Below are 16,951 nucleotides of genomic sequence, written 5' to 3' on the forward strand. Positions count from 1 at the left end.
TTCTTTTGAAGTTCTACGCCATCTTCCTCAGTCACAATGCTCGTAAATTTTGTGTCATCCGCAAATTTTGCAACTGTGCCCTTCACGAAGGCCATGAATATATGTCAAGAACAGCAGGGGTCCTAATACAGACTGCTGGTGAGCTAGACTGTAAACATTCCTCCAGTCCCCAAAGTAACTATTGAACACCACTTTGCTTCCTGTCACTCAGCTAATTTTGTGTCCAATCTGTCCCTTTTTTGCGATAAATATTACCTTTGTCCACAAGTCTGTTGTGTGGCACTTTATGAAATGCCTTTGGATGTCCATGTACATGAACAGCATTACTCTCATCAACCCTCTTATCTCAGCATAAAACTTAAGCATGTTGGTCAAACATGATTTTCCCTCAACAAATCCCTGCTGACTTTGCTTAATTTGCCTTCATTTGCCCAACTGATGATGAATTTTGCCCCAAATTATTTAAATTTTCCAAAAGCTTCTGGGCCACTGGGCTTCTGTAGTTGCTGGGCTGATTCGTTTTTGGCAAATATTACATTCATATTCAATCTCCAGTCCTTTGGCACCATCCTTGTGGCTAAGGAGGACTAAGCCTATTTGTGACACTAATAATGCAGCCCGGGCAGTGGCACCATGACTGGCTCTGTTGTTCAACAGGTAAGGTCAAGGGACAGAAGAGGGATAGTTATAGGGGACACTATAATCAGGGGCACAGACAGGCATTTCTGTGGCCGGGAAAGAGACTCCAGGATGGTATGTTGCCTCCCTGGTGCCAGGGCCAAGGATGCCTCCGAACAGGCATGGGACATTCTGAAAAGGGAGGGCGAACAGCCAGGAGGTCATGGTACACATTAGTACTAATGACATAGTCAGTCAGTGCAAGGGGAGTTTGGTAATGAGTTAAGAAAGACCTCTCAGGCAGGGAGTAGTTGTTGAACACAGCGGGACTGGTGGTCTGAAGTGCATTTGTTTCAATGAAGTATAACATATAAGAACTTAGAGCTTGAATTAGTACTTGGAACTATGATGCAATTGCTATTACAGAGACTTGGCTGAAAGAGGGACAGGATTGGCAGCTACACATTCCAGGATTTAGATCCTTCAGGCAGGATAGTGGGGGAGAAAATATCACAGCTGTACTGAGGGAGGACACCTCAGGGGATTCAGGGCAGCGAGGCAATATGGGTAGAGCTCAGGAATAGCAAGGGTGCAGTCACAATGTTGGGGGTTTATTACAGGCCTCCCAACAGCCAATGGGAAATAGAGGAGTAGATATGCAGACAGATTTTGGAAAGATGCAAATAACAGGGTTGTTGAGGTGAGTGATTTTAACTTTCCCTATATTGACTGGGACTCACTCACAGCGAGGGGCTTGGATGGAGCAGAATTTGTAAGGAGCATCCAGGAGGGTTTCTTGAAACATTATGTAAATAGCCCAACTCGGAAAGGAGCCATATTAGACCTGGTATTGGCTAATGAGCCCAGCCAGGTGATCGAAGTTTCAGTCGGAGAGCATTTTGGGAACAGTGATCATAATTCCTTAAGTTTTAAGGTGCTTGTGGATAAGGACAAGAGTTGTCCTCGGGCGAAGGTGTTAAATTAATGACAACAATATTAGGCAGGATCTGGAGAGTGTAGATTGGGGGTGGCTGTTTGAGGGTAAATCAACATCCGACATGTGCGTGTCTTTCAAATGACAATTGATTGGAATTCAGGACCGACATGTACCTGTGAGAATGAAGAATAAGTGCTGCAAGTATCGGGGACCCTGGATAGTGAGGGATATTATGAGCCTTGTCAAAAAGAAAAAGGAAGCATTCGTAAGGTCTAAAAGGCTTAGAACAGGAGAAGCTCTTGAAGAATATAAAGAAAGTAGAAAGGAACTTCAGGAAGGAATTAGAAGGGCTAAAAGGAGCCATGAAAAGTCCTTGACAAACAGGATTAAGGAAAATCCTAAGGCACTTTATACGTATGTAAAGAGCAAGAGGGTAGTCAAGGAAAGGGCTGGTCCACTCAAGGAGTGGAAGGAATCTATGCATGGAACCAGAGGAAATGGGCGAGATACTAAATGAATACTTTGCCTCAGTATTCACCAAAGAGAGGGACTTGATGGATCAGGAGCCAAGGATAGGCTGTGTAGATATTCTGGGTCGTGTCAATATTAAAAAGGAGGTGGTGTTGGACGTCTTAAAAAGCATTAAAGTAGCTAAGTCCCCAGGGCCTGATGGGATCTAGCATAGAATACTGAGGGAAGCAATGGCGGAAATTGCTGGGGCATGACAGAAATCTTTGTATCCTCAGGTGAAGTTCCAGAGGACTGGAGGATAGCCAATCTTGTTCCATTGTTTAAGGAGGGCAGCAGGGGTTATCCAAGAAATTTTAGGCCAGTGTGCCTTACGTCAGTGGCAGGGAAATTATTGGACAAGATTCTTCGGGACAGGATTTATTCACATTTGGAAACAAATGAACTTGTTAGTGACAGACAGAAGGGGAGGTCGTGCCTCACTAACTTGATAAAGTTTTTTGAGGAAGTGACGAAGATGATAGATGAGGGAAAGACAGTGGATGTTGTGTCCATGGACTTCAGTAAAGCCCTTGACAAGGTACCTCATGGTAGACTGGTATGAAAGGTGAAGTCACACGGGATCAGAGGAAAGCTGGCAAAATGGATACAGAACTGACTTGGCCATAGAAGACAGAGGGTAGCAGTAGAGGGGTGCTTTTCTGAATGGAAGGCTGAGACCCGCGGTGTTCCACAGAGATCAATTCTGGGACCTTTGTTGTTCATAGTATATATAAATGATTTGGAGGAAAATGTAGCTGGTCTGATGAGTAAGTTCGCAAACCACAAAAATTGGTGGAGTTGCGGATAGTGACGAGAATTGTCAGAGAATACAGCAAGATATAGACTGGTTGGAGACTTGGACGGAAAAATGGCAGATGGAGTTTAATCCAGACAAGTGTGAGGTAATGCATTTTGGAAGGTCCAATGCGTGGAGGAATTATACGGTAAATGGTAGAATCCTTAGGAGTATTGACAGGCAGAGAGATTTAGGCTGGTTAGGTGCATTGACCTGAACAGGCGCCGGAGTGTGGCAGCTGGGAGAATTTCACAGTAACTTCATTGAAGTGTTAATTTAAGCCTTACTTGTGACTAATAAATAAACTTTACATGTCCACCGATCATTAAAAGTAGCAAAGCAGGTGGATAAGGTAGTCAAGAAGGCATATGGCATGCTTGCCTTCATCAGTCGGGGCAGAGACTATAAAAATTCACAGGTCATGCTGCAGCTGTACAGAACCTTAGTTAGGCCTCATTTAGAATATTGCGTACAATTCTGGTCGCCACACTACCAGAAGGATGTGGATGCTTTGGAGAGGTACAGAAGAGGTTCACCAGGACGTTGCCTGTTCTGGAGGGTACTAGCTATGAGGAGAGGTTGGATAAACTCGGTTTGTTCTCACTGGAACTATAGAAATTGAGGGGTGACCTGATAGAGGTTTACATGAGTGGCATGGACAGAGTGGATAGTCAGCTGCTCTTTCCTAGGGTAGAAAAGTCAAGTACTAGGGGACAAAGGTTTAAGGTGTCTGGGGAAAAGTTTAGAGGAGACGTGCGAGGCAAGTTTTTTTTTATGCAGAGGGTGGTGAATGTCTGGATCACGCTGTTCGGGGAGGTGGGAGCAGGTACAATAGTGGCATTTAAGGGGCAACTAGACGAATATATGAATCGGATCGAAACGAAGGATATGGACTCCGTAATTGCATACGGTTTTAGTTTAGGCAGGCATCATGATTGGTGCAGGCTTTGAGGGCCGAAGGGCCTGTTCCTGTGCTGTACTTTTCTTTGTTCTCTTTGTTCTAATAAATAAAATAAATAAACTTCCAACTCAGTAGTTTTGGATGCATTCCATCCTGTCATAGTGCCTTATCAACTTTTAAGTACAGTGTCTCCAATACCTCATGAATCTTAAAACAAACAATTGTCTGAATTACCTCCTCTTTCATTGACCTGCTCATTAGCTTGTTCCTTCTTAAAGACAGATGCAAAGTATTCATTTAATTCCTCAGTTATGTCCCTGCCTCCATGCACAAAACCTATTTTTGGTCCTTGAATCAACCCACTCCTCCTTTTCTCACTGAAAGAAAGAATTTTTTGTGGGACCAAGGTCAAAGGCCACAGCTCTCAGCATGCCCGGGTTCTGAATCAAGCACAGAGCATGGCAGGAGTTGTACAACACATGCCTGATTTTAGATTCCCTTCGACAGCTGGGGGATAGCACGAAAAATGCAACCAATTAACTAGCATTTTGGCATGGAAACCCATCCACAGGACATTAGCAGTCAGTGAAAAAGAAACCCACAGGAGAAGGTTACTATGGAGCTAAAGAGGTGGCAGTAGGTTACCAACTCCTTGCAGATGGAGCTCTGAGAAGCCCTGCAGCAGTTGCCAGCTCAATGAAACTGAAGTGAAGCCATTTACTTCGTAAAACTGACGGTTTGGGCAAATAAAAGGCATTGAGAAGATTGACAGCAGTCATTGGCACCAGCACAGTTGGGGAACTGGAACCGTGCCGAAGTATATAATCTGTAGTGTCCTTGGCAAAAACTGTGGAACTTGGTCTTGGACAAGCCGCTAGGAGATGAGCAGTTGTTGGGGCAGTCAGAGCTAAAGTCTGATTGCCCGATAACTTATTACAATCAGAAGGAGGAAGAAGGCTTCCAGGCTGAGTTGGAGCTGAATCTGAAGGGAGTTCATAAACTATATCCTCAAAAGAAAGGATCTGAAATCCCTGGTGAGGAAGATAAGAGTTTAAAACATATTTGTGACTCAGTGATCACTGACATCTGGGTGGGTTACTAAGAAATGCACAGGACCTGTACTGGTTGCGTCTGCCATTTAACGTTCAGTTTGTGGTGTTTACAGCCACTGTTTGCCTATTATCTCATGTTGTGGATGATTTTTTAAATGCTGGCTTGGCCAGCATTTGTTGCTCAACCCGAATTGCTGTAAAAGGTGTTGGCAAGTTATCTTCTTGAACTGCTGCAATCCCATCGTGCGAATAGGAAGGGAGTTCTAGGATTTTGACCTAGCAACAGTGAAGGAACCATGACATAATCCCAAGTCAGGATGCTAAGTGGCTTGGAGGGGAATTTCCACGTGGTTCCCATGTGTCTGCTGCCCTGTCCTTCTCGATGGTAGTGGATTTGGAAGATGCTGCCTAAGGAACATTGGTGAATTCAAGCAGTGCATTTTGTTAATGGTACACATTGTTAATGATAGATCCATTTACTGTTTGATTCTTGCATAGAATAATTCCTTCTGTTTAAAATTGTGGAACCCAATAGTTTTATTCCCCAAGTAACTAGCATTTTACTTTTTGTCTACATTACAGCAAAATGTATAGATCCCTAATTGGATCATAACACCACCTTTTCACAATTTATCGGCCTATTCTTTAGAGTTCTCTTTTATTAACTGCCAGTTTCTTCTCAAACGCTAACTTGCTCTTTCACTTAGCCTTTGAACCTTCTAGATTTAATCTGGCTCTTGGTTGTATTAGCCCTGCCCATTCATATGTGACACTGGTCTCACCTGAAGAAGGGGCTCAGAGCCTCGAAAGCTTGTGTGGCTTTTGCTACCAAATAAACCTGTTGGACTTTAACCTGGTGTTGTTAAACTTCTTACTGTGTTTACCCCAGTCCAACGCCGGCATCTCCACATCATTCATATGACACATGGCATTTTTTCTGCTTCATCTTGATCTCCATTTCGTTTGTCACCCAGGAAACTCTGGATGTTTGCTCCACCTTTCCCTTTCATGGGAATATTCCTTGACTGTATCCAAACTAGCCTATTGTTCAGTTATTCTTTTGTCTGAAAATATCAGGCAAATATTTCAATATGTGGAATCACCATTGATGTTGGCATTCCCTCAGTTCATTATTCTTAGCTTAGTGTAATGGTTGCCCTTTTTGCATATCCTACCTTATCATACATGACCAGTGTCACCTAAATGATCCCTCCCGATACTTGGTCCACTTGGCCCCTCATTCCCAAAAAATAGATCCAGCATCATTTCTTTTTGGACCGAAAACAAACTGATGTGGAAAATTCTCCTGAATGCACACTACAAACTCTTGCTGCTCTCTGTCCTTTACACTAATCCTAAAGTTCCCTCCCCCCACCCCAACCTTGCTCTCTAATCCTTGCACCTTTGATTTCCTTGTTAATTTGTCCCTCTGCATCTTGCTTGGTGCCTATGGAAGTCATTGAGCAACGTAATTACATTTTTCTGTTCCTTAGCTCTAGCTAAGCAGATTTTGTCTTTCATCTTGCTGGGGAATCATCTCTAGCATTTAAATCAATGTGGTCATCCCATCTCCTTCTCAGTTGTCCTGAACACCTATCCAGAAATATTTAATATCGGTCCTGCCCTTCTTTGAACCAGCTCTCCATTATTACAACATACTTGCACATGGCTATGCTTGTAACTCACCAATCTGATTTACCACACTCCACATGTTAATATATATGCATGGTAACTCTAATTGAGACTTTATTTTTTGTCTTCTTCTCCTGACTGCTGGCAGTCACTCATTCCTTCTCTCCCTTCATACCCTTAAGCTGTGGGTGATGTATAATTCACAAAGCCCTGAACTGCCTGAATGCGCTGCATTGAGACCAGCTCAAATTCTGAAACACTGAGTTAGCATTGCTGCAGCCGATCACATTTCCTACCCATATCATGATTCAGACACTGGAAGCATCTTGAAGTTTAAAAGTGGAACAGGATTTGCGTTCCAGGGGATGAAGCAGCCCTTCCATTCCTCCATCCATTAGATAATAAAACTTAGAGACTCACCAGCTACTCACTCTCAAGTCACTTAAATATAGGAAGGGTAACTGAACTATTACGCAAAAAAAATTTTAAATTTAAAATTCCCAACCTCCTCAGACTAACTCTGCAACAGTGGAGAAAGGGAAAGAAAGCTAGAATAGACATCAATCACTCATGGCCTTCCTGTGATGCCAATCCCTCCCCGATCAACTTCATGGCAATCCCAGCCCTGCTTCGGTGATTCTGACCTGAACAGTGTCATTTAGTCTATGCTGACGACTCTGTTCCTTCTGCTAGAATTACTCACCTCACACATCTCTGCAGTAAATTCTATTTGTGTATTGCCTACTCATTCCGCAAGCCTATTTATATCTTATTGGAGGCAACTGGCACCATTATTGCTGTCTGTCACTTCTCCAAGTCTCCAGTTCGAAAAACAATTACTTTTATTTGTGTTCACTGCTTTTCAACATATTTTAAAAATCCAAGCTGACACTGACCCTCCTATTGCAAGAGCATCAATTATAACTTAGTTTGAGAGAACAGTGAAAGGCAGCTCGCAATCATCAGCAAATGGTAATATATGGGATACACAAAAGACCACAAAAGGAGTCCAAAGCACTTCCACCCAGTGGATCTTTCTATGATGAAAATGCAGTTTGAGTGGGAATGTCAATACCAAAAACTGCAGGAAGCTGTACAACACTGGCACAGTAGCAAGTTTAAGAACTTTCAGGCCAGTGAAACTAAAAGCATGACATGAATCCTCTGTCTCATCCTCAATAATCCTAGTATTTGGAGAAAATTGAAACAATGTAAAAACATCTCAGACAGATATATCTTTCTGAAAGGAGAGTTCTAACTAAAACTAAAAAATAAATCATGTCCTGAGCATTAACTATCCAGATTTTTCAAGTTTAATCCTCTTTGAGCTAATCATTGTTCTCCAGTGGGACCATTATTATCTGATAGTCATCTCAAGTTGACCAGATGAACAATTATAAATACTATTTACTGTACCAAATGAATATGATCCCAAGAGCTCAAAAACTGAATAAAACTATTGCATTTGATGTCAATTTAGTGTTGTTCATCTCAGCTTTCACTCTAATTCCACTAACTTTTAAAAATCGTCTCAGTTCAACTGGAAACAAATCTAAAACTCTTCAAAATGGTGGCAATTCCACCAATTGGCAAATTTGTAATAATCAGCCTCAAGATCATCAGAAGCAAAATAAAGGAAAAAGTCAGAATAAAAGGTTTCACTGAGGGTTATTTGAATATACTGAGGCAAAAAAAAATCAAAAGATTAGTTACAGCACAGAAGGGGGTGGCTTGCCCTACTGTATTGTCAGTATTGGCAAGGCGGGGGCACTGGAACTTATGTGGAAAGGCAAGGTTGTGGAACTAGGTGATTTGTCCTTGCAAGAAATATAACACGATTTAAAAGTGGAGTAGCAAATTACAAGAATATATAAGAGCATGAGGAATGGGCAGGGCAATTGAATTGGACTACTCTCGCTAAACAGCTCAGATTGCCACAGATCCTATGGACCAGATGCTCTGATCTGGAATATCAGCAGGATTCTACTGTCAGGGTAAAACTACTGTGATGCCACTGTGCCTTTAAGAAAGGTAATTTTAATCATGTTCTCTGCAGTTTGTAAGCAAGCCTCTTTTGTGTTTTTCATGGTTGCCGACCTGTCTGATTAGATGTCCTTTTATTGCTGCTTAAATGGCATTTTATTTTTAATTTGGGCCTAATGCAATGTCCTTGAGTTTTACAAGTTTATAGCTCTTTTGAATTGTTGGGAGAAGAATAATTGACAGGTCAGGTGACAAGAATTATTTTACTTTCAACTTTGGCTGCTGGCTGATGTTTAGTTAGGTGTGTGGAATCCAGGCTGATAACTGTGTTTTCTGTGCATCTCACTGGTATTAGAGATTCTGCTGGCTAATTTGGAAGCAGTTGTTCTTCGTTTCTGGAGTGAAAATTTTGCTGTTGGTGGTTTGCTAGCTAGAAGCCAGCAGTGGCATTATCTCTACCTCGAGGTGCTGGGATTTCCAAAACAGAGAAGCTAGAGTTTTAATTATCTATCCCAAGGATTAATTCTCAGCAGGTGTTGCTGAGCTGCAAAACCATGTGAGTATTCTTATTATTCGGTGCTAAACCTGTGGCAGGTGTATGTTTGTAAGGAGATTTGTTGTATTGGAACAGTGCATTTAGCTGTTAAGGTTTATACAATATCATGGTTGTTTTTTTTTGTAATTGGTAAAAGCTGTTGCTAATTTTCTGTGTTAACTGTATTCTCAAATAAACTTTTTTGATAAACACTCTCCAGTGGGTCATTTCAATCATACCTGAAGTGAAACATCTCATGCTCAGCCGAGCCAAATTTCAAGTGCAAAACTTATGGTTTTGGTTGACTTCATAAAATACCTGGAGTTTTTGACCTGGGTTATAACACTACCGCCATATAGTTTAATAGATTATGAAGTTATTATATTTAATTATTATACACAGTTGAAATGTTTACATCACTTAAGTATCCTGGTTTAATTAAAATCAAACTCACATTTAGGAAGTCATTGCAGTCCATATGTGGTGATACCAAAACGGAATTTAAAAAGTGAACCATGATTCTTTTCATTACCTACTTTAAAAGGTAATGATGAGACAACTCTGACAGTAAATAAATGCCAAGTCCCCAAAGGCAAGCTTACCCTGAACTAATCCATCAAAACAAAACGCTCATGTTCTTTTTACTTCAAAATTTCATTTTGAAATATGTGCCATAACATTGGCACAGTAACTGGGTCCCATTAAAGACTCTCGTGAAAAATTTGTTATTCAGGTTAAGGATCACCATTTTTTAAAAACGCCGAAACATTTGAGAAGATGTCATCTGTGATTGTGCCATCACCAAGGCAAATATATATTTGAAGGAAACTAAATGATAGGCTAGCATGGATTTCCTGACCTGTGTACACAAAATCATTTACAATAATTAGAAAATATTAATCAGAAAACACAAGATGCGGAGTTCCTTTTTCTAAATGGTCTCTGATAAGATTCCAGGAGTTTTCTTAGAAAACTCAATAAGGTAGTCTGATCTTTGATGATATCTGGATTTAGTTACATTTACTGATTTGTGGTGGAGGCAGGAGGAAGAGATAGGAAAAAAGGATGGTTCCAAATTTTTTTAATGAAGTGACATATGAAAACTAAAAGTTGACTAAATAGTAATAAGTTAACACGAGCAAAGTATTCATGCAGCAATCTTGAAAACTGGCAGTATACTTCACTCTTAAGGATTTTTGCTGATCAGCAAAGTTGCAGGTAACTAGTTGTTTGGTAGTACAGAACTAGAGTATTGCTGAATAAAAAGACATATCAAAGCTTTTCATCTTATACTCATGAGGACACTTTGCAAGAGTATTGTGGTATATGGATTTCAATACCAGTGTGATGCTATGTAGACCCCAAGTCCCAAATATTGGCAAATTGTAACAGCACATCCCTTCTGCTGTTCGTAACAGGAAATGTACAGAATGAACCCAAACAGCCTGTCTTGCAAATTTCAAAAAAGTGCCAACATTAGATGAGATCTGGCAATTGAACAACATTTGCTAAATAACTCTCAGTGCACTAAGAATTATGCAGACAACCAATTTAAGATCGTCAACTGGATTTGCAGTATGGCGCTTTTGCATATACTGGAAGCTACATACAGGACCTTGTTCTTTGCAGACATAACAAACATATACACACATTAACTAAACAAAATAAAGGAGAGCCATTTGGTGATCCATGCTCCATGGCAATGCCTTCACCAGTGTCAAGCTGTCTGGTTTAAATTTCAAACAGTTAACTGTCAGTCACCATCACCAGGCGCAGTCTCCATGACAATACCTCCACCAGTGTACATTTGTCAAACAAGCAGGACTTCCTTCTTGTATAGTATAAATTGTTGTTTTCCCCTTAGACTGGTATTCTTGCATGTCCTGATGTGCAAGATGAAAAGCTTCAACCTGTTTTTTTTGTCAGCCAAGTGTAGGTAGCACTTCTCAGGCTGTGTTGACACTGCACACAATCAATTTGTGAATATCTTAGTCTTGCAGTTGATTAAATACATGCAGTTGATTATAGAGATAGTTAACACCCAACAAATTGCTGCTTTACAAACCACAACTTCATTGCGTCTTGAATTGCTTCTATGAGACACACCCACATCAAGGGAGGAGTGCTTCAAAAAGAATAAGCATGGTGAGAATGAGAACGTATTCTAGGATCATAATGCTCCAAAATTCTTCTTCAAAACACATCTAGATCTTGCTATGGGCTTACACAGGTAGCCATGGTTTAATATTTGGTACACAAAGTCATAGTATAGACAAAACTGACTTAAACAAACTGCTATTATATTTCTGCTGCCTTCCAATTGATGACGAGAAAGTCTTGAAAATGTAGATAATCAGAGGTACTTCAGTGTGGTTAGCATGCAGATACAGCAAACAATTCAGAAGGCAATTGGCATGTTGTTCTTGACTGCAAGGGGATTGGTGCACAAGGATAAAGTCTTGTTATAACTGTGCAGGGCTTTGGTAAGACCACACCTGGAGTACTGTGTACAGTTTTGGTCTCCATATTTACAAAGGATATGCTTCATTCAAGGTTGGACAGCAAAGATTTATAAGGTTGATTTCTGGGATGAGGTGATTAGGCTATGATGAGAAGCAAAGTAAGATGGGTTTATAGGTGCTGGAATTTAAAAGGATTCAAAGTCATCTCATAACAATACACAAGATTCTGAAGGGGTTCGATTGCAAAGTTATTTTCCTGAGAAATCTAGACCATCAGGGCACAAGTCTCAGAATAAGGACCAATCCATTTTGAACCAAGATGAGGTGAAATCTCTTGGCACAAAGTATTGGGAATCTCTGAAATTCTTTACCACAGAGATCCCATTGTTGAATGTTTTTAAGGCTGAGATGGAAAGCTTTTTGGTGCCTCAGGGAATCAACAGATATGCGGAGTGGATGGAAAGGTGGAGATTATATGGATTGTTGCAGCAGACTCCTGCTTCTATTTTTGATGTTCTTATGTTATGGATGCTTGGCAACTTTCAGAGAGTATTTCTTCAGAAAAGTGGCCAACCACAACCATATGCTCCACTCATAAAACAGACTGAAAATTGAGGGAAGAGTGGCAAACTGCCTGCCCAATATATGAAAAAATTACAGCAGTATTTAGATATTTCACGTGCATCAAATTTAGTCAAAACTTTCTATTTGGGTACATATTTATTCATTCATGTACATCGTTACTCAATGAATAGCAAATTGTATTAGCTATTTTCAGAAGCATACAGTATTGAACTGCACTGAGGAGCTACTGAAAGGAAAAGTCATTACAAGTATATTTGTCCAAAATTATCCTCTGGACATGGAAAGTTCCCAACAGTGCCCATCCGAAAGTGAGGCATGCACATCCATGACTGCTATTTGTCACCGAAAATAATGGAAACATACATCTGCAATCCCAGAGGCCCCAAGACAGACTCCCTACCCCTTGGATGTCAATCATCCTTCCTGAGCATGCAGAGAAAAAGAAGCCAGATTGTTCTTATGAAGATTATACCAAGCTGAGAATGATCAAAAATAAAATTGTTTAGGGAACATCAGTTAAGACAAAAAAATTAAAAGAATGTTTGCCCTGTTTTCCAGGGAAAGCAAACTGAGCAAAAGGACAAAAAAAGCTTTACAGAACCTTAGTTAGGCCGCACTTGGAATATAGTGTTCAATTCTGGTCGCCACACTACCAGAAGGATGTGGAGGCTTTGGAGAGGGTACAGAAAAGATTTACCAGGATGTTGCTTGGTATGGAGGGCATGAGCTATGAGGAGAGGTTGGAGAAACTTGGTTTGTTCTCACTGGAACAACAGAGATTGAGGGGTGACCTGATAGAAGTCTACAAGATTAAGAGAGGCATGGACAGAGTGGATAGTCAGAAGCTTTTTCCCAGGATGGAAGAGTCAATTACTAGGGGGCACAGGTCTAAGGTGCAAGGGGCAAGGTTTAAAAGAGATGTATGAGGCAGATTTTTTTTTTTACACAGAATAGTGGGTGCCTGGAACTTGTTGTCGGGGGAGGGAGTGGAAGTGGATACGGTAGTGATTTTTAAGGGGCGTCTTGACAAATACATGAAAAGGATGGGAATAGAGCGATATGGCCCCCGAAAGGGTAGGGAGTTTTAGTTAAGTCAGGCAGCATAGTCGGTGCAGGCTTGGAGGGCCGAAGGGCCTGTTCCTGTGCTGTAATTTTCTTTGTTCTTTGACTGCATTAACTATGATTTGCTCATTGGCTGGAAACAAAAGTAGAGACTTTGTTGGAAACAGAATAAAATTCTCAACGCACCAAGGCAACCAAGAAAACTCTTGCTTTCCAAGCTTGTAAGGGACACTGAACGACTCCAGGAGCATCGGTATGGTTAAAAACACTGATACTCCAATCTCTTTGGAAGGTCATGGCCATGTGCAACATTTGTTTACGCCTGTGATTCCCAACAATTTCCAGAGTTCAGGCAATTCTTGCGCGTGGAGAATAAACCACAGTAATTTTGTGGCATCTTTTTTAAGGTACCAACTTAATAAACTAACTCAAATTAACTTAGGGAGTTTTACTCATTTCAGAGAAACATAAATTACAGTGCCAGGGATCTGTTCAATGAATGAATCCATCTTTTATAAATTGACCAAGTGTCTCAAAAAGAAAGAAAAAAGATACAAAAAGTCTGAGGTCATGTACCAACCGACTAAAGAACAGCTTCTTCCCTGCTGCCACCAGACTTTTGAATGGACCTACCTTTCATTAAGTTGATCTTTCTCTGCAGCCTAGCAATAACTGTAACACTACATTCTGCACTCTCGTTTTTTTCTCTATGAGTGGTATGCTTTGTCTGTACAGTGGGTAAGAAACAATACTTTTCGCTGTAGGCTAATACATGTGACAATAATAAATCAAATCAAAATGGTAGGAAATACAACTGACAAATAATTATTTTGTATTTTCAAAGGGCTTCCTTTTGAGCCTACCAAAAGCTCACTTGCAGACTCTTGGTCTACTGTACAACTTTTATATTCATTAGGTCTACTTCTGACACCATTCTACAGAACAAGCAATTTTGGAAGAGAAAAAAATTGGCAGACAGAAACACAGCTATAATGAATTCTCAGCAGGAAAATAGAAACTCAATTTGTTTCATGTGAAGAAGCCACAATGCTTCAGTCTTGGCCATCTTTCTCAACTCAAGACATATATGTATACAGAAATGTATCTTTGGAACAGCTTGAAATAAAAACTTGCAACACAAAATTTCTCATTGAAAACCATAACTTGCACACTTTTCACTGTGCCACATTCTACAGTATATTAATATACTGTAATATTGTTATATTGTAATATATAACAATATATTACAGTAATTAGTGCTAAAATTACGTGGCCAAATGTAGTGTCCATGGATAAAATTGTTTTTTTAACTATTCTTATAACAATGTCCCAAACTAACTCTTCTGTTTGTTTACATTATACAAACCTATTTCTCTTGTTTTGCCTCTCATTTCTTTTTATTCATTCTCTTTCCACTTCTGTAAACTTAAAATTTTTATGACCTTTTTGGGAACCTGGTTAGCATATGGCACTGCTTTTTGCATTGTAAACAGAGACATATCCACAAATACTACTTCATTTGCTATCATTCCTAGTTACTTGTTTGGTGATAGACTGGGCAATTTCCACTCGAGTTAGTGGAGGTAGTATTTGCTGTTTCTATTCAAGACTGAAGACCTGTCCTTGCCACCATCCTTCCCACAGTTCATTCCTCATCAGTGTATTATCTACGGACTAACAATGAAAATATGGAGACAAATTGCAAATAATATCCTGTGCTATCTTCAGGTATATGAAGTTAGGAGGTTAACAGTGAACTTGAGACAAAAACAAAAATAACAAACATAGTGCATGATTTGAAGGCGCCTAGAGGAATACGGAGATGTGATTGGTCCAGCAACAAGATTAGCACGCGTCGAAAAATTGAGATGCGAATTGCCATATCAGAAACATTGATCAGATCAGTAAGGCTATAAAATTGGTAAATTCTAAAGGCAAGGAATTTGAGTTATAAACAGCCGAATCCACAGTGTGGCATATCAAAGCAGCTGAACAGTATAACTGCCAGCACACTCAGTGGGGAAGGAGGCTAGTTTTCCATCTAACAGCCAAAATCTTCAGAGGCCAGTTCCACCTGTGATCAGAGCCACAGAGGCCTGTTCCATTTAACATTTAAAGCCACAGTAGATTGCAGATATTTTTCTCTAAAAGACGCAGTTTTCATAATTTTGCTGAACCAACAAAAGACATTTTCCTAGACTTAACCATCTAAGCTGTATTCTGTGGTAATTCTGAGCTGGATTTGACTTCGAGTTACTAAATTATATGTTGTTTGGGAAAGAGGGGTGTCTCAATCAGTTCGGGGAACGTGGATATATTTTGGGAACAAGAGGTAATTTCAGATAAAACTGTGTTTAGTTATTAATATACTTAACTGTCATAATATGATTCCGTTTTTGTCATGTATTTTTTGGTTTTAATAAATCTCTAATTGTTTACATCATAAAGGGATTGGTTCCTCACATTATTCCAAACAAATAACACCACTAAGAAACTGCGTTTCAGGTTATCGTTGGGGTTTTGAGGCATGCTCGCAGGTAACATCTGCTGGATTCTCCACAAAAGTAAAATGCCTTATATCTAAGATGAGCCAGTAGAAAGTTGGCCAGTGTTACTGATGGATCAAGTGAAGTACTAACTCTTTGTCTGCTAGCACTACGAACAGAACTACGCACATCCTCATTTGTTGCCTGACAAATAAAAAGGAAAATAAATGAGAATGGTTTGAACTATGAAAATAGTCAAATCTATGAAAATGAAAAAGAAAGTTTTCTTTTACAAACCAGGTGATGTTGGCTAGGCTTATAAGAGTACTTGGCACGCTCTGTATTCTCCTGGGAGGAAGATAGCGAACAATATCAGAAACACAACTGAACATAGCATCAAACAGGAAAATAATTTCCGACCTTTCAAGCGATGCAAAAATTCATTACATTCAAAAGGCATCAAGTAAATACTTGCTCAAAAACCATGCACAAAGTATTGGAGATTATTGCTGCAGGGTAGAAGCGAAGTGAACAACAGCAAGTAGTGGTTTATGGGGTTGAGTATTCATCAAAACACAAGGCACTTCCGGTACTCATTTGTTTTTCAATCTCACCTGGCCTAAAGTAATAGACCACTGTTGAATCCAAGAATCCTTTAACCCCATCCAAACAAACCCTCCAGGGAGTGCCCACTCCACAGCCAAATAAATACAATTGACGACATCACTTTGTCCATACAATGACTACCTGAAGCACAACCTGGATATTTAATTATCAATTTTCTTATTGCTTAATTATGCTGGAAGGACTCGCCCCTTCCTTGACATCTGCCTCCACTTCTGGAGTTCAGCTCGACCAATATCCATTGACCCCCCCCTTAGCTATCTTGACTACGCTTGCTCATACCCTGCTTCCTGTAAAATCTCAATTTAATCATCTCCCAGGTTTTCCAATTATGTCACATCTACTTTGACATTGCCATACCAGTGTTTCCAATATATTTTCCTTTATCCTCATCCAAGGATCCCCTTCCATGGTAACTGACGTGGCCGTTGCCCATTTCCATACCATTTCCACCCTTCTGCTTTCAACATTTCATCAGCCTCTAAGAACCTCCCGACCAGTCAAAGCATCATCCGATGTTGTATCTGTTACCATCAGTGAGTTTCAGATGACAACAATTCAATGTATTTTTATGTACAGTTAAAATAAACTATGGTTTAGTTTGCAATATATTGGGAGAGTCTGCAAGCTATGGAGAACATTACAGGCAAGAAGAATTTGGGTATCATCTAAACATCTGCAGGGACAGCAATCAGTCTTGGAGATCCAGAGAGGTATTTACCTTTCACTTTACTAACCCCAAAGGCCTGGAGGCTAATTTTAGTACTT

At 40.2% G+C, this 16,951-nt stretch overlaps 1 protein-coding gene across 22 annotated transcripts in view; it reads right to left on the reverse strand.

Annotated features, from left to right (window-relative positions):
* Positions 1-16,951, reverse strand: part of lrrfip2 (leucine rich repeat (in FLII) interacting protein 2) — a 182,624-nt gene that overhangs the window by 95,019 nt on the left and 70,654 nt on the right. For 10 of the 22 annotated variants that reach the window (XM_078216619.1, XM_078216618.1, XM_078216629.1 and 7 more), the window contains exons 5-7: positions 15,857-15,907; positions 15,713-15,763; positions 11,030-11,089 (exon numbers count right to left, since the gene is read on the reverse strand). The exons of 7 other annotated variants lie outside the window; for them this stretch is intronic. In XM_078216619.1, coding sequence (XP_078072745.1) covers positions 11,030-11,089; positions 15,713-15,763; positions 15,857-15,907 — 162 coding nt within the window. The remainder of the gene's footprint in view (positions 1-11,029; positions 11,090-15,712; positions 15,764-15,856; positions 15,908-16,951) is intronic. 5 more of the 22 variants (XM_078216627.1, XM_078216617.1, XM_078216624.1 and 2 more) reach the window with 1 other exon arrangement.

The sequence above is a fragment of the Mustelus asterias genome, chromosome 7, assembly GCF_964213995.1.
Source record: "Mustelus asterias chromosome 7, sMusAst1.hap1.1, whole genome shotgun sequence".
NCBI classification, from domain to species: Eukaryota; Metazoa; Chordata; class Chondrichthyes; order Carcharhiniformes; family Triakidae; genus Mustelus; species Mustelus asterias.